The sequence below is a fragment of the Amblyomma mixtum genome, chromosome 3, assembly GCF_055824585.1.
Source record: "Amblyomma mixtum isolate Tamu chromosome 3, ASM5582458v1, whole genome shotgun sequence".
NCBI classification, from domain to species: Eukaryota; Metazoa; Arthropoda; class Arachnida; order Ixodida; family Ixodidae; genus Amblyomma; species Amblyomma mixtum.
The window spans coordinates 250428581-250449093 of NC_143014.1; the positions used below are offsets into that span (position 1 = coordinate 250428581).

At 48.4% G+C, this 20513-nt stretch overlaps 2 protein-coding genes across 2 annotated transcripts; both read left to right on the forward strand.

The window, feature by feature from the left end:
* Positions 1-1697: 1697 nt before the first annotated feature.
* On the forward strand, positions 1698-5509 carry LOC149354315 (uncharacterized). The gene is made up of 2 exons (XM_089575959.1): positions 1698-1707; positions 4538-5509. Exons 1-2 carry the CDS (start codon positions 1698-1700, stop codon positions 5377-5379), a joined length of 852 nt encoding a protein of 283 aa, XP_089432085.1. The 3' UTR covers positions 5380-5509.
* A 1985-nt stretch (positions 5510-7494) lies between these two features.
* LOC149354316 (carboxypeptidase M-like) lies at positions 7495-19440 on the forward strand. The gene is made up of 7 exons (XM_089575960.1): positions 7495-7577; positions 8330-8457; positions 15248-15319; positions 15862-16041; positions 17600-17752; positions 18936-19078; positions 19318-19440. Exons 1-7 carry the CDS (start codon positions 7510-7512, stop codon positions 19438-19440), a joined length of 867 nt encoding a protein of 288 aa, XP_089432086.1. The 5' UTR covers positions 7495-7509.
* Positions 19441-20513: the final 1073 nt, after the last annotated feature.

Here is a 20513-nt window from a genome sequence, read left to right on the forward strand (position 1 = left end):
CTATATGGGAGTAAAAAGGGTTTAGGCTGTAATCTATCGCACGCTCTTTGTTTAGAGTGTTCGGTAGACACGACGCTCTTCAATTGACCGAAAAGCTTGGAGCAAACTCCAACTAAAAGGAGAAATAATCGTTCCTGGTGGCGATTTTGAACCGATGCGTTTCGTTTTTATTGCATTTAGTTCTTTGTCATTGGTCGCTTCTTCCGGTGGTGTTGGCCACGTGGGCTGACGTCACACTGCACGTGGAAGAAGCATGTCTATGATGTCAATGTCTTGAATAAACGCGGCCTATATGCCCGTGCAGCACTGTCTGACCGTGGCGCCGACACTGGTGAGGGACGGAGCGTGACATCGCTTCCGACACGCCTGACGAGCTCTATCGGCACTGTGCTGTCGTTTTGCAGTGAACTACCGGGGCGTGGTCCTTGCGATTCGGCCGGACTGCATGCTGCGGCAGTTTATAGGGTATATAGCTAGCGGCGGAGCAGCGCCCAGATCGGTCCTGACAGTGATGAGCCGTTCGCAATTTGCAGCACATTAAAATCAAATTGAAATGGCATCGAAACGAAGTGAACCGGCATAAAATACCTCCCTAGCTCCTCGAGGTTATTTTATGCGAAGCGTACTACTTTAGCTACCACTTCAGCCCTTCACCGTGGTTATGCGCCTCCAAATCACGTGATACATGACGTCACACCACGTGACACGATGACGTCACGACAGTAGAGAAACGGGGGCCCACCTCGCGCCGTCACTGTGGTTGTGCGCCTCCAAATCACGTGATACATGACGTCACACCACGTGACACGATGACGTCACGACAGTGGAAAAACGGGGCCCACCTCGCGCTTCGCTGTGGTTGTGCGCCTCCATATCACGTGATACATGACGTCACACCACGTGACACGATGACGTCACGACAGTGGAGAAACGGGGGCCCACCTCGCGCCGTCGCTGTGGTTGTGCGCCTCCAAATCACGTGATACATGACGTCACACCACGTGGCTTGATGACGTCACGACAGTGGAGAAACGGGGGCCCACCTCGCGCCGTCGCTGTGGTTGTGCGCCTCCAAATTACGCGACACGATGATGCTTCGCATTCTCCAGGCTTAACCAAGTTAAGCCTCAGCCATTTTTTTTATCACTCGGCTGCCAACTACCGAGAATTATGAGACAGGTTCGTTTATCCAGCTATAATAGGAGGAAACTTTTCTTCCATGTAGTAGCAGGTTGTTTCATCCTGTGTGCATTAAAAATACCTGTGCTTCAGCTATAATTTTTTAGCGTTCTGAAACAACGGGTACCTATCAATCTTATCACGAATAGATACAAAATGTAGCGCACTTATTTACGCAACCACGCATGTGTCTAGCACTTAAACAAAGAGACTATCAGTGCTTTGCTAGTTTTTCTTGCTTTCCTTTTCCTTCATCACAGCAGTTAAACTTTACCACGAATCTTACCTGAACGCTGTGACAATCTTGTGTATGTATGTGTGTGTGTGCTGGAGCTTTCTGTGGGTGTGTTTCGCTTCATTATCGCGTCTGCAGCAGCAGCATTCTGTACTGTTTATTAAAAAATTGCGCCTCTCCCGTAAGCGAGAGTAGAGTAAGCATGAAATGTTTACGGGCCTAACACAGGCTCCATTGCTCGGCTTAAGCAGCTGTGACGGTGGCGGCATTGAAATCCAGGACGATGCAGAAGCGTACGCGGACACGACAAGACGCGTGTATAGGCAACCTGCAGTGTAGTTTGCAGGTACATGTGGCGCCGACTCGTGGCCGAAGAGACAAGCACTGAGTAGGCAGCTCGGCGCGGCCCGACCGGCTCCGCTTCCCGAGGAAGGCGCAAACAGCGAGGTTGTGCAGCTTTGCGGATTTTCTGGAAGCTTTATCTCGGCCATCCTACGCCATGGCTGTCGGTCGCACTCGGAAAAAAAACCACCCGGAGATACTGTTGCGGGAAGGACTGTCATACCCGAGAAGGGAACGGAGACGTGAAGCTGTTTCGTTTTCCTGCAAGGCCGCACGGGTCAACCCGGCGACTGAAGTGGATGGTCGCAGTGTGTCATGTCAAGGAAGTTGCACTGGTGTTGTAATTCACGTGAAGCTAAGAGGAGAAAAAAAGTATAAATGCGGAGCGGCTGAATTAAGCTATAATATTGAGCGTTCATTAAATTCGCCGCTAGTAGTTCTCTTGCTTGGTATCGTCGAATTACGGTCGTGCTCCCGCGTTAAGAAGCCGTTTTTCTGGTTCTGTCAGAACAACGGTCTTCAAATCAGGATTCGTCGCGTTCGAAAGCAGGGCTCTTGGTCGCGGTTTTGTCCTATACTGGTACTCAAGTACGTGCGCTCAACGTTAGCGTGTACGTGTCGAGGTACCATGAATTAAAGGCAACACGCCTCGCGGGGTGAGTCGCAGGTGATTAATTCAGGTCCCACTCCCGTATGTCGTTCCCTTATGTGTTTGGCCGTCTCGCGCAGATTTGCATGCTTTGTCTAAGGGGTGAATTGATTTTGCAGTGCTGTGTGTCATACAAATTTTGTTGCATTATATTTGAGTGGTGAAGACTTCTCCAACTGCAGCCCAAATGACAACACAAAAATATGTTCAAAGCACTTTGTCCGTGGTGAAAAGAGTACCATTGAAACGCATCCCGGTTATCTCCCGACAAGCAAGGTCATGCATGAAACTGCCCTAACATTATTAACAACCTGAATTCAGCTGTAAACACCTGGATACCGCGGGAGTCATAAAGAGGCTCACTGTGTGGTTGCTTGGACGTTCAGTCTGGGCTCGATAGATGCAATTCTTTCTGTACACCCACCACTGTTTACTGTGCTTTCGATTACACGCTACGGAAAAAATTCACATATTCACGGGTCCCGTGCATCTAAACTTTGTCCCTTTATGTTTTTCAAAATCTCTTTTCCAGATCAGTTACTAATGCAAAGCGGCGAGACGGTTGCTTACACATGCACTGTACATGCACAAATTGAACGTCGTACACGTGTTTGCCCTGCTGAGGCTGACACTACGCCGAAATTTCAGCGCCGTCCGTTTCCTTCACTGAGTGCACATGGTTGCTTTCGGAAAGGCGACATCCTTTTTAGAGCTCCGGTCGCCGAAAATACACACCGATGGCATCAATAGGCTTGAATCCGCAATATAAAACAACCGACATTTTCAAATTCGTACTGGGAATGCACGCCGCAAAGAACGACCACCTACCCAGTACCAAAAAAACATATGGTGGCGGCGCTGTAAGCAGCGCGACAGCGGCGCCGCCTGGCTATTGCAGGTTGCAGCTTCGCAGGGGGGCGCTGCGGACGCCACTGAAAAGCGCCCTCTCCGGCCGACTCTGCACTTTTGTCCGGGCAAACCAGCGCGCTTTCTCCTGAAAAAAAAGCCAGTTCTGCACGTACTTTGCACGTGTTGGCCAGCCTGCAAATCTCTTTGTGCAGCCGCGAGCTTTCTCGCTCGTGTTTGAACGCTGACGAGCTTCAGAGGATTAGCAAAATGTACAGGGGCGCTAGAAAAAAATGCGGACAGCACGGCGCCCACACGCTGCGCAGTCGGAATTTATCTTCAATGCGTTTTTATCTCGGTAGTAACAAAAAGACGCTAGAGTGGTACATTATTGTATCACGGATGTCTCTAGCGTATTTGTGTTGCGAGCCAAGTATAAGCGTGACGAAAATAAATTCCAACAGCGGAGCGCCTAGGCACTGCGCTGTTCGCATTTCTTTCTGTCGCGGCAGTACGCTCTGAGACGTAGGTTAACAGAAATAGTGGACAGTGAATTTTTTTTTTCGCTGCGCAAACTTGAAAAATGAACTGCTAGTGGATCAGGCCCACTACGTGAAGCAGATTGTTGACGAAAAAGCCGGTACCGTAACGGCGAAATGTGTATCGCAAGTAAATGACGAGGTCATTTAAGACGTGGAATTCGAGGTAAATACCATTTTTTTTGGCGCGGCCATCTTCGCAAGATGCTTAATTTCGTTGAGTGGCTGAGCAGTTAGGTGCATGCAGGTTTGTTGGCCAAATAATAAGGATTTTGTTACGTGTTTCGCTGAAAAATAATGGAAATAATTTTTATTTTAACTTAAAATAAAGTGGCCTTAAGGTGACACGCGAGGCTGAGGAGAAAAACGAAAACACTCACGAAATGCGCCTACCAGCTTCTTGCTATATACGGCAAAGAGAAAAAATGCTCTAGTTTGGTCAATCGCTACAATGGAGATAAGCGGTTGGTATATTTATTTTAATGCCGATTACAGCGCACGCGCATCCCCAAAACAATTTATTTGCAGAGCCATCGCTCATATGCAAACGCTCATTCATGTGCAAGCAAACATTTTGATTATTTTTCTTTTAGAAATTTTTTACATGTAAAGCAACTTCGAAAATTGAGCCAGGCGTCACAAGTCGGAACATTGAGGCGATCACTGACCTTGCCTCACACGCGTCTGCATAATGCCGCTAGCTGTTGTCAGTCTCCAAAATAAAAAAATGGCTCCTCGTGTTTACAGACGGCTCAGTGGTTCGTGAAAGCTGCTCGCTCGCAGCGGCCGCCACCATCCCTGCCCTGCGACTGCACAGCCAACAGCACACAAACTATCTGGGCTCCTCCACCACGGCGGAGCTGGTGGGACTCCAGCTCGGGTTGGAACTAGTGCTCACCGTCGTCCCTCCGCCGCCCAAGTGTGCTGTTTTGTGTGACTCCCGCGCCGCCCTCAGCCGGCTGCAGAACATCGGCCGTGGTACACCATTAGTGCGCGCAATTCGAGCGTGCCTTGCGCAACTGGCGCAGCTCGGATGTGTTTTGCGCGTACAGTGGGTGCCCGGCCACTGTGGAATCGCCGGCAACGAGGAAGCTGACGACCTCGCGACCGCCGCACACCAGCTACCTTCCAGCAACCCACCTCTTGCGCTGGAGGACGTGCGTGCGGTCATTCAGACTCATCTCCGACGGCAGCACCCCGATCCCCGCATCGCAGAAGGTGAGCGCATTCATCACATCACCGGCTGTCGCTCGCTCACGCGGGCGCAGCGCGCAATGATCCTTCGACTGCGAATTGGATGCGTGTGGCACGGGGAACGACGTGCGGGCCATGGGTTCGCGACGAGTGCAGTGTGTGTCGGGTGCGGTGCTGACGAAACACTCGAACACTTGTTACTTCGCTGCACCGCGCTCATAGATGCCCGTCGCGATATGCTTGCGGCCTATCGGGCGCTGGGCATTCTCCCAGACTCCCTCGCAATGTTATTGTGGCCGCAAGGCAGTGCGCGCACCCGTGAGCGAACAATGGTGAGCCTCTGTGAATTCCTCGAACAGGCGGGCTTGACGTCCCGTCTGTTCTCCGCCAGGTAGTTACGCGCAGTGACGTGAACGCTCCGCGTGTGCTACCTCGGACGATGATCAGCTGGACGCCCCCACTCCAGCTGTTTTGTGCTATGTGTCGTGCGCGTGTGATGGAACAGCGATCGTCCAGATCTCCACGCGCGTGCGACCTGTATATATGTATATTTTAACCTTGTAGTCGTGCGCGTATGATGGAGCAGCGCTCGCCCAGATCTCCACGCGCGTGCGCATTGTATATATGTATATTTTATCCTTTGTAGATATGTAAATAGATTCATTGAAAGTGTTACCCTCCCCCTGTCCTTTCTACTGTCCCCTCACCACTTTTCTTTCACTTCTACTCTCTGCCTGCTATCCTTTATTTCGCTGCCCCAGCTCAGGCGCTTCCCGTCGCGATAGCAGATGCCGGGGCAGCAAATATTCTTTTACCTTCCGTATCAAATGCACAATAAATAACCACTTACTACTACAAAAGAAATGAGTTTCGTTAGCGCGAGCTTTACTAAACACTGCATGCTTAGTGAATTACAGCAAAAACTGCTCAGAAATAATATTACGCGTGCAACATGCCAAACGTGTTTAGCAACAGGAAAAAGCTTACTTCACCCTGCCCATAGCAGTTATCGAGGCCTGCCGTTTCTCGTTCTCATCCATTTCGTACCCAACAATTCCGGACAAAAACATTTTTTAATAGAAAAAAGTGTATGAACGCATTCTTTTTTTTCATATACTGGAAGATTTCACTATAGCAATCTCCCATCGATAGGCTTGCATTTTTTTTTTCGTATTAACGTTTTTCCTATCGTCAACTGCTCGATACGAGCGATGAAAAATATTGAAGATTTTGCTGCCTATAGAAAGGGTGGACCATTACCTTCAATATTTCCGTTACTGTACGTTACAATTTTCCAATATTAAATTTTTTCCCCCCAAGAATGTAGGACATGTCCAGGAAATCTGTAGAATTCCACGGGCAGTCCTTGGCCGTCGATGTTCAGAGAACTATTGTGACAGCCCCAGACACAACAAGTTTCTCCACTCTTAGAACGTCGCGGAATTCACAGCGAGCGGCAACAACACTTTTGTGCGCCCGCGAGCAGGACGGCACGTGCTCACAATGAAAGAGAGAGTGCCAGCTGCGCGAGCAGCACGCGCATACCAGTCGACAGGCTACTGGCTCAATGCGCTCCGCCCGCGACGTGCCCGGACGGAGACGCCAAAATGACCGGCAGGGGAGAAGTGGCGCTGGTGCAGTGGGAGCAAACTTCAGGTGTGCTTACCTATGCAAGTACATCTGCCTGCCAGAGGGGGAAAGGGCTTGAAGGCCAAGCGGCCGGTCTTTTACATGCGTGAGTGTGGGACCGCAGCGCCATCCTTGGGGAGGGAGCGAAAGTTTTCCGCCGAAAGCCATTCGCGCCCTGGAGCTCCCCTCTTTCTCTAAGCGGCCTTCTCTCAAAGCCCCTAACAGATCACGTATGACAACGAAGTGTATTGGGGCATGTATGTGCTTTTTCCATGCGTTATTAGAAATCGGACATTATAATTCTGTGCATTATCAAATGCACAGCTCGACTGACATCTTGATAAACATTGAGGAGACACTGACAGCAGTTATTTTTTGTGACTCGTTTGGAGAACAACCGGCGCTTGTATGCCGGTCCCGTAGGAGGGCTTAGAGAGTCTCGTTGAATCTCGGTAAGTCTCGTACGGTGCCCGGATGAGTGGAATTCAGTGCCCGGATGATGGCTCTCGGTCTCGGCGTGACGTCACCACAATGCCGACAACGGGAGCTAAAAGCATTTCATGCTTAAAAGTACCTCAGCTTCCTCCTCAACCACCGATTGATTGATTTAACGCGTGTTCAAACGCTCACACAACCTATCGCTGTCTCGTCCCTGCGGTGAGCAACTTTCCTTGGTATGCATTTCGGGCTTTTCGCGATGTATGCCCGACGTGCACCCAATAAGGGCATTGTGAGAGCCTGTACACCAGAGTGCATTTTTCTTACTCGCCGCATATACATGAACTGGGCAGGTGCTGGGGCGTCAGTTCATGGTGTACCTGATCTCTCACCTGCTGACTCGCTACGAAGTGGATCCGTACGTGCGACACCTGCTAGACGACACACGCATCCACATCATGTCCAGCATGAACCCCGACGGATTCTCGATGTCCAAGGAGGGCGTCTGCATGGGCGTTGAAGGACGGTACATTGCTGTGCACAGCTCGCCTTTTCCTTAAGAGGGAAATACCGACGGGAGTGGTCGACCAGGTATTATAAGTCTAACTCCGGTGGCAGCTCCTCCATGACCGATCCGCCACACGTCACCGGGTAATAATGGAACGGAAATATTGTGCCGCTGGTCAAGTTGGGAATGAGACCTTCTGACTTCCCATTGTAAGTTTAGTTTGGTTTATGGTTTATGGGGGTTTAACACCCCAAAGCAACTGAGGCTGTGAGGGACGCCGTAGTGAAGGGCTCCGGAATTTTCCGCCACCTGAGGTTCTGACATCGCACAGTACACGGGCCTGTAGAATTTAGCCTCCATCGAAATTCGACCACTGCGGGTGGGATCGAACCCGCGTCTTTCGGTCTGGTAAGGAGGAGTGCGGCGATTGTAGAAAAAGTGGTGAAGCAGTTGAAACGACTGTGTGACGATGTGGATGGTGCAGAGTGGAGTTTTTCCTCTGTTTGTGATGTGAGGAGTATTTAGACAGAAAAACCGAATTTCAAAATAGGAATTATAGATAGGATAATCTTACATTTTTCTCCATAATTGACTGCAAGTAAAATGGGCATTTTCTGCATTCTCGCTCTGTGTCGATAGCGTAATTTATCCATAACAGGGATATTCAAAGGCTGCGTCTGCCATTTAACCCGCCATTATGCTAATTCTTGCTTATACCGCAGCACAGACCTCTAAACTCACACGCCTGACACCTTCCTTCCCCGATGCAGGCAGAACGCCCGCCGCGTGGACCTGAACCGCAACTTCCCGACCCTCTTCAACACACAGATGGAAGAGGAGCAGCCGGAAACCGAGGCAGTGAGGCGATGGAGTAAACAGATTCCCTTCGTGCTTGGGCGCTATGCTGGAAGGCCCGAGTTTTCTGAAACTCGGAATCTTCCCGAGCTCTGGCGACGCCCTTAGATGAGTGAACTAATGGTAGCAAGACAAAATCCCACCCTCGTCACGCCTCCAACTTCATTGGGTTATCTGGATATATTCCGTGCTTTATCATCACACCGGCGCCACCTCATGGGCTTCTTGGGCGGTCTACAAAGAACGGGTGACGTGAGCCAACTGCCTGTGCACTTTTAATTTGTGTGTAGCTCCACCAAGTGCATTGCGTGGGCAGTTAGACAAACGAGGTTTGTTGAATTTTATAATGCACTTAGTACGCCTTTATAAGCATTTTATAGTGTGCAAGAGTTGGATTTAAAGCGCTTTGGAGTGATTCATGCATTATTAAATTTTGCTTTGTACCGCGAGGGAACGCTACCAACGCTACGGTCACGTCATCAGCTGACTGCCAATGGCGACGAGGTACATGTGCAACGCTGTGAAGGCTACGGAAGTAGTCCGGAAAAAAAAATAAAGAGAGCTGTATCGCTCCGCGCTGTTCTGTGGCCGTGTCTCAAGTTACCGGGCTGCTTAATAGGAGCCCGCCATAGCCCTAACTCAACACTGCATCCCCATCAAAACATCAAAATTCAGGGAGGCACACAAATGCATCTAGGCACGGCAGCCAGCTTGGAGGTTCTTCGCGTGCAGCATATACACTCCTCACCAAAGCACACTGTTCACGAAACACAGATTTGGATGATCTTGGTGGCTCGGCATGTCTGTCCATCATACGGCTTTTCCAAAGACTGAGTAGTCCCATCAACATAAACAGATCATGAGGCACAACAGAGTTTTTGTCAACAGGCAGAAATCTAATAGCGTATGGTGTAATTTCAATGTCCTTCTTAAGAGTTCGTTGTAGTATGTCCCAAAAGAACAAGGAATCACGGCACAGTATGAAGCAATGATCAATTGTCTCAGGCACATTACACAGACGGCAATTCACATTCCAGGGTACAAACATCCCCTTGTCATTAAGAAATGTCTTGACAGGCAGCGTAGCTGTGTGTAGTTGGAAAAAGACGCGAACCAGTCTGATTGAAGTTTTCCTCCTTTCTACGGAAGTTCTTCCATGCAATAAAGAAAAAAAAAACGGTTCTGTGGCCGTGTGGTCTAATGCGTCGCTCCGGAGAGTCGACAGGCAATGGGAGTGCGTGGGTTCAAATCCCCCATGGTGAAACTTTTTTTTTCGCACATTTTTTTTTTTCAACGCAACTTGAATTTCGCGTGACTTGAATGAGAAAACTCGGTTTGTTCAGAATCGCTTGAATATTATGCCGTGTTCTGAAATGAACTCCATGCATCTGTTCATTTGATGCATACCGCATTAATGTGAGCTGTCCGAAATTCGTTGTCAATGAGCTCGCACCGGCGTTTGGTCAGCAGTGGCTGTTTTCTTCCCGATTCTGCAGCATTGTGACTATACTTTTTAGATGCAAGCGAGAGGTTTGTGCGAAAGATGACATTCATTCGTCGGGTTTAATTAATTAGCACAGTGGTGAGTGCTCTGCAGTGGCCCGATTAACAACTGGCCGTCTGCAACTTTCGATTTCGCCGTTGCCGAAGAGCCCACTTTTTGTGGGCCTCTCTTAAGGTACCTGATATGTTATGAATTGTTCTGTGCAACCGGTTAGCTGCTGATCCAGTCTTCGCCAAAAGAGTCTGGGACCGACTTTGGCACTGTGCTGTAGAGTAGCCCAAAGGACTTGGCGAGAACAATTATTTTTTACTGATCTCAAAGTTCAGAAGCAAGATGTCTGTTAATTTAGAATGCTGGTTTATCATGTAGGAGCGCAGAAATCATGTTCTAGACTTATTAATCGCCTATTTTCTGACTGTATATGTGTCACATTCTTGTGCATATCTGCAATTCTTTTGTTTTTGATAAGATATCTTTCGTTCTTAAGCAAAGCACATTTTCCTTTGTCATTGAAGAGAGCTCTATAACTTGGCTATTATATGCGGCAAAAGAGCAGTATATTTAAACTGATTGGTCAAATTATTTGTACACACACCACCTCGATATGGCCTGTTATCCCATGTTAAGTGTTAAATTTTGAACATAGTGTTGATTCACACAGTGACAGAAAATAGTACTGCCTCAAGAGTCAGCTTGACTCGATTTCCCTGCTCTCCTAGAAGAGCAGAAGCTGCTCAGACAGGATTTTCATGCAGCCAGGTAAAAAGAGTTCCAAGCTGTGGGAGCGTCAAGTGAGAATGCAGAAAAAGTTGTACAACGCTCGGAAAAAATATTTCGAAAGAGCAAACAATAAATGAGACAGGACAATAAAGAATTCTGACCCCGCAGTGTTTGCGAGAAATGGTTTATTCTGGAAACAGCCAGTGGCATGGATCACAGTGCATACAAATTAAAGGACACGTGCAGTGGATGTACACCAACACACAATCAGTCAAGTTCTCCAAAATTTTTAAAAAAAATGTGGAGCCATCGAACAACTCTATTTCACAAAACGAAAACCTGACCAATGTACTAACAAAGACATGACTCGAAACAAATTCACACTCAACTGAGCAAGAGCCAGCTTGAAATCATTCACACCTCCGAAAAATTAAGGACAAAACGTACAGTGCTGGCTACCTCACCACTGGCACTGCATAACATGTCAAAACGGCCAGAGATTGACAGTAATGCAAGACAACACCAAACCAGGAATACCTTTTCAGGACATGAAGATCAGACACCCATACATACCATTCCCAACCCTCCCACACAAAATCAGGACAATGCCTAGGGGTTTGTGAATGTTCGAACTTTTTGGACAGCAAAATTGAAAAAATTTCTGTTCAGTTAGTTGAACGAATCAAACAGTATATGTTCAAAATTATTTTAAATGAATCAAATTTGCTCTCAAATTTTCACATACTTTTCGAATAATTGACACAACGCTTGATTAAGCTCCACCGTATTTTTCTGCAATTAATCTTCAAAAAATTGCACTCATTGACGACGTGTACCAGTATACATATTCTAATTGGAAAAAGTACTATTTGCACTCCCTTACAAATTCTACTTCTATACAGACACTATTAACACGACCACCTCCCCACTTACACTACAAGTTACTGCCCGATACCATTTGATGCAATGAATTGCAATGATGCAATGATTTGATGGAAATGTTACAATTTTTGATGGAAATGTTACAATTTCCTCGGTAGGCTGATCAACACACACACCCACATGCACACATATTTCACATTTCCGCCCACACACGTACAAAGGTGTTCACAGCAAGCCGATGAGTCCTCTCTCTTTCCTCGGTAGTATATGATTACACATCAATTCGAAGTCAGACAAGTTCCTCGATGCCACTCAATCTTTCATCACTGGAATCAGTGCTCGACTCATCTGAGGAGGAGTTGCACGAGTAAGAAATGCTGAAGACAACCGGTTCAATTTCAGCGTCAACAATCATATCGCGTTGCCATACTTCAGCCTCAACTTGCTCCACATGAACACAACAGTTTTGCCAGTTTTCCTGGCTTACAGACGCCAGTGCTTCCGGCAGGAGCTTTTTCACTGCAGCCAAAGTGAAACATTTTTTGCGACTATGAATATTGCATAAGAATGCAATCTTCCAAGCGATATAAATGCTACCGTTTAAAAACCCATTACAATGCATGCATGATATAGCTGGAAAAGTTTAGTTTATGTTTAGTTTATGGGGTTTAACGTCCCAAAGCGACTAAGGCTATGAGAGACGCCGTAGTGGAGGGCTCCGGAAATTTCGACCACCTGGAGTTCTTTAACGTGCACTGACATCGCACAGTACACGGGCCTCTTGAATTTCTCCTCCAAAGAAATTCTAGCCGCCGCGGCCGGGATCGAACCCGCGTCTTTTGGGTCAGCAGCCGAGCACCATAACCGCTGAGCCACCGCGGCGGCAATATATAGCTGGAAAAATCCATGCACTCATAACATGCGCAAACATGAGGTAAAACAAAAAATTATCTACACTGTGTGTAAAACTGCTCAGTTACTGAAAAACGGAAGCGGTTTTTGAGATTTAATGCCCCAAGGTGACTCAAGCGATGAGGCATGCCATGGTGAAGGGCTGCCAATAACTTCGACCATATGGGGTTCCTTATCATCCACTGACACTGCACAGTACACGGACCACTATCACTAATAAATGGGAGAACATTCTATTAACCATGACATGCATGAAAGCAAGAACAGAGCATTCTTACAACCATTGTGTTCAATGCATAATGTGCCTTTCTCGTGAAATAGTTGGCCTTCACCATGTCAGCGCTGGACTTCGAAGGGGCCTTTACGCCAATGTAGGTCCCGTCGACGCATCCCACGACGTCTGTGATGCCGCCGCGCAGAAGGAAACGCTCCTTAACATACGCACGCTCAGCCGCAGTCGTGGGGAAAGCGAGCCACCGCTTCTGCACAGCCGCGTCGATAAGCGCGTCGGAGACATCCCTCACACAGCGGCCCACATTGCTTTGGTGGCGTCCAATAAAGCGGTCTGCGCCGACGCTCCCCTGGAAGCTCCCGGTCGCGAAGAACCGGAGGGCGCAGAGGACTTGCGCTTCGACCAAAAGCGAATGAAGCCCGGTACGCACTCTCCGCAGGCGTGGGTCGTGGCCTAACTCTTTACACAACCATCGTACCGATGTTTTGGAGAGGCGATAATGTCGCTGGAATTCGTCGTCGGCCATGGCAGTAAACGGGTCCAGCCGGCCGTACTGACATTTGCCGTCAGAGGAAGCGATGACCCAGGCTGCTGCTGCTGTCGCCATGACAGTCCCGAGATGAATTCGGGGCACTTCACCGTTCACGAGTTTAGCTCCGAGTTCACCTGTCAATCAAAACCATTGGTCACGCCCCCGGCGTGCCGTACATAAATTATAGGCGTACGCGCTATGGGTGGGCCACTCCCAACAACCCTGCCGGCTACAGGTGTGCTGCGCGGCTGTGCTGATTGCTGACAGACATCGACGATGTTGACCATCAAAATACAACAGGCAAAACGGACGTCATCGCTGATTAATCTAAGCACCTCTGCGAAGGACACGCAACGTGGCGACAGCCGCCGATTTCTTCGCTCGCATACCAAGATTGCGCAACACTATAGCCTGTTGCAACCACGTAAGACACAGCACAACGCTGACGGCGCGTCACACCTGCTTGCAAGTCGTCAAACACGGAGCACGACGACGAAACGGTGCTTGGAGCACGTCCTACTCCAACAACATCACATCACAGGTGTTTGGCTTGGCCGTCCTTTCATCGGTGATAAAGCTCAGCATCAATGTGTCAAACACATCCGGGATCGACAAAACGGTCGCTGCTCCAGACCCAGTGCAATAAAGTTTGTAATTTCCAGTACGCAAGAACTGCGTACTTCACAACCGTAACACCTTTCTCTGTTATAAGTCCGATTCCATTATTACAAACAGGACCCCTCATCTGCCGGAACGATATTATTGCGATGTCACTGCGGTATACAACGGCGATCGACGTTAGTGAAAAAACCAGTCCGCAAAACCTTGAAGTGCGCGACGTAAACAAATACTACGCAGATACGTGCGCCACCACCTTCACAGCTTTTAGTCGGCGTCTGATGGCATAGGATGAGTTGTGTCGCTGGGTAGCACGCTCTTCGCATCCGCAGTGCACTAAATAGGCGTCACACACAACAGGCATACGTAATGAATCATTGAATACAGCCAAACAGCAATTTTTTTCTCACATCGCATCACAGACGCTCGCACGGCCAATTTCTACCGGTGAGATTCGCCAAGAGCGTACTAAAACCAATGGTTCGCCATAGCGGGGTGCGGCAGCGGCCGTAGCAGCGGAGAACTCCACCTGAGGTCACTGCAGAGAGCAGCAGTAACGCGGCGGTGCAGTGCAGTTCAGTTTTTTGCTCTTGTGTATTATTCAAGCCGGAAGATGCATGACTTTTATATTTTGATACACGACAAAATAAAATATATTATCGCAATGGCCGAAAAATAAGACCGATTCAGCGTGTAGTAGTTGCCCAGTCTTTCCAGTCGAAGGCAGCGCTAACGGCGGCGTGTCAGCGCAGGAGCTCTCTCGTTTTAGGCACGGTGGGCTGCCGCTCTAGTTCGTATGCAAGGCACGCGGCAAGCAATGGCCTCACTATCGCCACTAGCGGCCATGGAGGTTATTCTTCCTCCATGCTAGCGGCAGAAAGTGTCAAATCTTTGTTAATGTCCTAAAGCTATGCTTTTCAACAACACTTCATTGGATTCAGATTTTAAAATACATTTGGAAATGAACAAAATGTTCATCTGCTGCCTTTTAACGTATTCAAGAGAAGAGAAAGGGTTGATGGGTTGATACAAGAGTGCACCTAGTGCGCACTGTTCGTCTTCGGAAATGGAGAGACAGATAGAGCCTGAAAGAGAAGACACGCCTTATGCACGCCTTTGACGCGCCCGAAAAGGCGTGTCAGACGGCTAGCGGCGAGTGTGCAGATAGATAGCAGAGAAGTCGCGATTTCGCGATGGCTGATATGGCGCTGATAACTTCAGGTAGCGCTGCGGCCTGGTATTGCGCAGTGTATTGTGTTTGAAGTGTGAAACAGGCGCGCAGGGTGCACTTGCAACGCCTTCACGTGGCTTTATCTCTAGATTTTATTGTCCGCTGCCTGCGCACGTTCCGCGCTATCTTCGTTCACTGTCTGCCGTCATCGCAAACTCGGATGAAACTCGGGCGAGCGCCAAACTCGGGCTTTCCGGCATAGCGCCCCTGGCCTCTAATTTCCACGCGGGAGCTCTGGTCGTCAACTACCCGTACGACTATCCGCGTGTATTCTGTATGTCCTCGCCGATGTCTACTCCAACTAAACACGGTTTCCTGCACCGGGCTTCCGAAGAATGCCTCCCATACGTGGGCGAACCATTTCGCGGATTGTTTGGTGCATGAGATTTAATGTCATGAATTTACACATGGGCTATGAGGAACGCCATAATGGAGGACTCCGGATTAATTTCAATCACCTAGAGTGCTTTAAGGTGTACTTACATCGCACATTACACGTGCGTCTTGCGTTTCGCATCCATCGAGATGCAGCAGCCGCGACTGAAATCAAACCCGCGTCCTTAGGCTCACGAGCCGAGCTATACCCACTCAGCCAACGCGGCGCGTTCATCTCGCTGATAGTGCTGGTATGGGACAGTGTGCGATCATTATCCTTGCAAAGCACCGCGTGACCTACAAGAAACATGATAGTGGTGTTCTGTAGATTAATTTCAATCACATGGAGTTGTTTAATGAGCACGCTGCATCGCATCTGCGCGCTTCTTTGTGTGCAAATACCTGGAGCCTGTACGTCACTTTTCCCGTTGTTTCCATCAGGCGATGAGAGTCGGCGCAACGAGCCCTCGCTGACGCCGGACGATGACGTCTTCAAACACCTCGCCAGCGTGTACTCGTTCAACCATGCCAACATGCACCTGGGACTGGGCTGCTCCAAAGACGGGACGGTGGCCTACCCCAACGGCACCGTCAACGGAGCCACCTGGTACGCTTTCTCAGGTAACGTATACTACACTCTGGCCGCTTATATCCCAATTTACCATTCGCCTCCTGCTAGGACTCTCCGCTCCCAATGGCGTCCAGGATTTTTTTTTATCTACCATGCGACGCCTAATCAATGAGCGTTCAAATGGCATGCTCCTACCATCACGTTGACTTTTAAACAAGTACATGAAAACGTTTGAGGGTAAGAGGCTGTGACAGCAGGACGTCCACCGTCGTCTTTTATGCGAAGCATACTACTTTAGCTACCACTTCAGCCCTTCACCGTGGTTATGCGCCTCCAAATCACGTGATACATGACGTCACACCACGTGACACGATGACGTCACGACAGTAGAGAAACGGGGGCCCACCTCGCGCCGTCGCTGTGGTTGTGCGCCTCCAAATCACGTGATACATGACGTCACACCACGTGACACGATGACGTCACGACAGTGGAAAAACGGGGCCCACCTCGCGCTTCGCTGTGGTTGTGCGCCTCCATATCACGTGATACATGACGTCACACCACGTGACACGATGACGTCACGACAGTGGAGAAACGGGGGCCCACCTCGCGCGTCGCTGTGGTTGTGCGCCTCCAAATCACGTGATGCATGACGTCACACCACGTGACACGATGACGTCACGACAGTGGAGAAACGGGGGCCCACCTCGCGCCGTCGCTGTGGTTGTGCGCCTCCAAATTACGCGACACGATGATGCTTCGCATTCTCCAGGCTTAACCAAGTTAAGCCTCAGCCATTTTTTTATTCGCGTTATTCTTTATTCTCAAGCATCCTGCAAGGCTCCTGGGGGCATTACTGAAGGTGTAGTGGAAGGGGGGCAGATTGCATCGAACATCTGTTAAGATTTCCAGTTCACGGAATCATCCGATGAACACTTCCTATCTTTGATGGGCTTCGAAAAAAAAAAGAATATTTCGAAAGGTCACCCTTTAAGGGTACTCCTGTACTTTTTACGCGTAGTCTTTGTAGGAGGATAAGTAATGCGATGGATGCAAGCGTGATGATGCATTTATCCCTATTTGATCCTTACAGATGCTATAGAATAGCTTTAAACCGGATTCCTTGCACCATTCACTTTTTTTCTCTCATTCCAGACCCTCCTTCCATAATAGTCAAGTTACGCTGAAAGCATCCAGAACTAATCTCACAGCGACAGACTCTATGCTTTAAGCTATAGGCGCCAACTTTGGACTCTCTGCTCTATACTATGGGTGGCCCACCACCACACCGCCCGACAACATGACTCATAGCATTTTTTTTTTGCTTCTGTATTTTGCTTCAGTATCCCTTTAAATCAACAGCCAAAGTTTACTTAAGACACTGGATCCAGCCTAACTATCACGTGTAAAGATCGCTTTTCAAGTTGTTCCGAAACTCCGTAAAGATAGCTCTCTCAAGAAGGCAAACCTTTCTTGAATAAGCAGTTTTGGCTGTGAGAGCAGTTTCAGCCAGTCTGGCGAGGACAGCGTCGTATTCGCGGACACAGGGATATGATGCGATCGTCGGCAACAAATTAAGTATTCTTTTTCCGCCACTTTTGGGCACAGGTGGCATGGCGGACTACAACTACATGTGGGACGGCTGCATGGACGTGACCGTTGAGATGGCCTGCTGCAAGTACCCTCCCCGCAGAGAACTCGCTCACTACTGGGAGGAGAACAAGCCTGCGCTCCTCGACTTATTGGACGAAGTTCACCGAGGCGAGTGCTTCTTTCCATTCCCCGTGCAGACCCCTCAGGCAGCCTGTGTTCCGCTTCCCTTAGGCGAATGGGTCGGAGGCGGGGATAGATTTGCCGCACAATATTCCCATTTTAATCTCTGCCATTACTAAGCAACCACACCCAACGAAGGTGCGGCGCTGCTTCAACTTCAGCGAAATATATACTACAGCTTCCCAATGTTATACAGCGTAAACAAATAGTCAAGATGAACGGAAGGTGTCACGACCATTATCTAATGCTCAAGACATATACAGGGTGTTTCACCTAAGACTTTCTGCAATCTTTAAAAATAAGCTATTTGAATTAGATGCCCGCTTTTTCTGCCATTGCATTGTCAGTGGTGTAGTACATCATAATGCAGCTAAGACGTGCTAACTAGCAGGCTTGTTAACCAATATTTAATAGTTAACTTTTAAACTATTACCCTTGGGCTCCTTAATTATTGAGAGGCATGTAGCCCACCGTAAGTAATGTCCATATCCATTTTTAGAATTTCGAGAACGCGATTATCCTCGGGGCTGTGGCCCAACAAATTTTGGCTATTTCGACGAGTTAGGTTCACTGGAGAGGTTGCTTTGCCTGCAAGCTTCTGAAACCGCATGTATTTTGGCGCGATGTAGGCGAAATTTGTTGGGCCACAGCGCCGAGGATAATCGTGTTCTCGAAATTCTAAAAACGGATATGGACATTACTTACGGTGGGCTACATGCCTCTCAATAATTAAGGAGCCCAACAGTAATAGTTTAAAAGTTAACTATTAAATATTGGTTAACAAGCCTGCTAGTTAGCACGTCTTAGCTGCATTATGATGTACTACACCACTGACAATGCTATGCCAGAAAAAGCGCGCATCTAATTCAAATAGCTTATTTTTAAAAATTGCAGAAAGTCTTAGGTGAAACACCCTGTATAAGCAGCACTGCTTAATTGACAGAATGTATTCTGTGGAAAGACAAACGTGAGACGGAATATGGCTGGGTAGTAAAAAAAAAAAAAAGGCGACAAAGTCTATTAGGAGACGGAGGCCACGTCTGGAGTGGGGCATGTATTACACCGGCCGTTTTTTATCGTTATAATAGTTTAAAAAGCCAGATGGAAGAAAACTGTTCACTTATATAGCATGAAGGTAACAAACTTTTTTTTACTCTCTCTTTTCCGGCAGGCGTACGCGGCATCGTCAAAGACGAAAATGGCAATCCAGCGGCCAACGCATCTCTGAAGATCTCCAACCTAAGAGTCGGCTTTAAGACATCCTCCAGAGGGGAGTACTGGAGGGTCCTCAGGCCAGGTCAATACACGTTGGAGGTGAGATCACTTTCCAGGAAACGTCGTTGTGCTTGGGCTAGGATAAGAACAATTAAAGGCACTAGACAATATTCATCCTGCTGAGTTCGTCAGATTGGGGCGAGAACACGATAGTGTATAACGTATCTACTTCTAATAAACCTATAAACCAGGAGTTCTGCAAAACTATTGAAATTCCATCTGCTCTCACTGGACAGGCACTTGTATGGCGAAAATCTTCCTGCTTGCTTTTCCTTCAGGTTTCGGCAAGCGGGTTCCACAAGGCTGATGTGGGCTTCAGCGTTCCAGAAGAACGATTCACAGTCTTCAACGTGACGCTGAAGTCAGAGGGACAGGAGACGTCTGAGCAACTTTCGGCTTAAGCAGGACTCGGACAGCACAGCGTGTGCGACCATGTGCTGGGCGCGACGGCACAGTGCCGGACACTCAGACAACCTGTACAGCGGTGCTTGATGTACCCCAGCGGCTTTCACATTGAAACGGAATACAATGGTTCACACTGTGTCTGATGTGTCTGTCGATTAATAAGAGTGAAATTTTTGGCCATTTGATAACAAGTCGAAGATTTAAACGTCAATATTTTAAGCGGCACTCCTGAACGGAAACGAAGCCAATGGGTCTGGTACTCCACCCTGTCTTCACTGGTTTCCGTGTGGGCAACCTGTCCTACTTATAATTTGGCGCGCTTTAAAAACCTGCCATCAACAACTGCGACTCCTGGTAGAAGTCCATACCAGCCATATGAATTAGCCTGTGCACGCTATTGAATTTTCGTTCTCCAGCCTTTCCCAGCGACGTAACGCTGAATCTGATTTTAGAACAGGCACATACCATCTGCCCACACGCTCTTTCGCATCGGCTCACGTTTCCTTCAGCACACTAAGCGATCACCCCCGCTCTTACTCTCTGCAATAGAAGGCAGGCATTTACTATTACAGTCACCACTAAACATCCTCTCGTCGCCACTTGTTCCCTCGAATTCATTCTTATGGCTGGTTCCTCGCTGCCACTACCACTCATTGTACATTCTGACACCAAGCGGCTAATTTCGCCGGCTTTGCTGTCGATACCGAGGCAGCGATTGTGCGATAAGAGTACCGAATCCATTCTCTCGTCTCTCCGCGGATGTAGAGGTGCGAACATAAGCAAACGGAGCTAGCTATTTCCTTCGAATTTTTTTCGTTCATTTCAATTGAAAATGCCAGCCAAGTTATGTGCATTACAGTAGTGGACGCAAGTGCGCTTTCTCACGAGCAAACAATGTTTCTTCATTTCCGATAGAAAAAGCGTAATTGCATTTAGAATAGAATATCATGCTCTGTTTTTTTATGTCCACACCTGCACTTAGCGCGCCCGCTCTACAACCACGAACGCAGAGGCAGATTGCTATGCACAGACATCCTCGCCTCCGCGGCTTCTCCTAACGCGCTTATGG

Bases quoted from the DNA above. Each gene is read 5' to 3' on its own strand.
- LOC149354316 (XM_089575960.1), top strand. From the start codon at position 7,510: ATGTCCAGCATGAACCCCGACGGATTCTCGATGTCCAAGGAGGGCGTC. The intron at 15,320-15,861 runs GTATGTCCTCGC...TGTTTCCATCAG, and splicing joins CGACTATCCGCGTGTATTCT to GCGATGAGAGTCGGCGCAAC. The intron at 19,079-19,317 runs GTGAGATCACTT...CTTTTCCTTCAG, and splicing joins CAGGTCAATACACGTTGGAG to GTTTCGGCAAGCGGGTTCCA.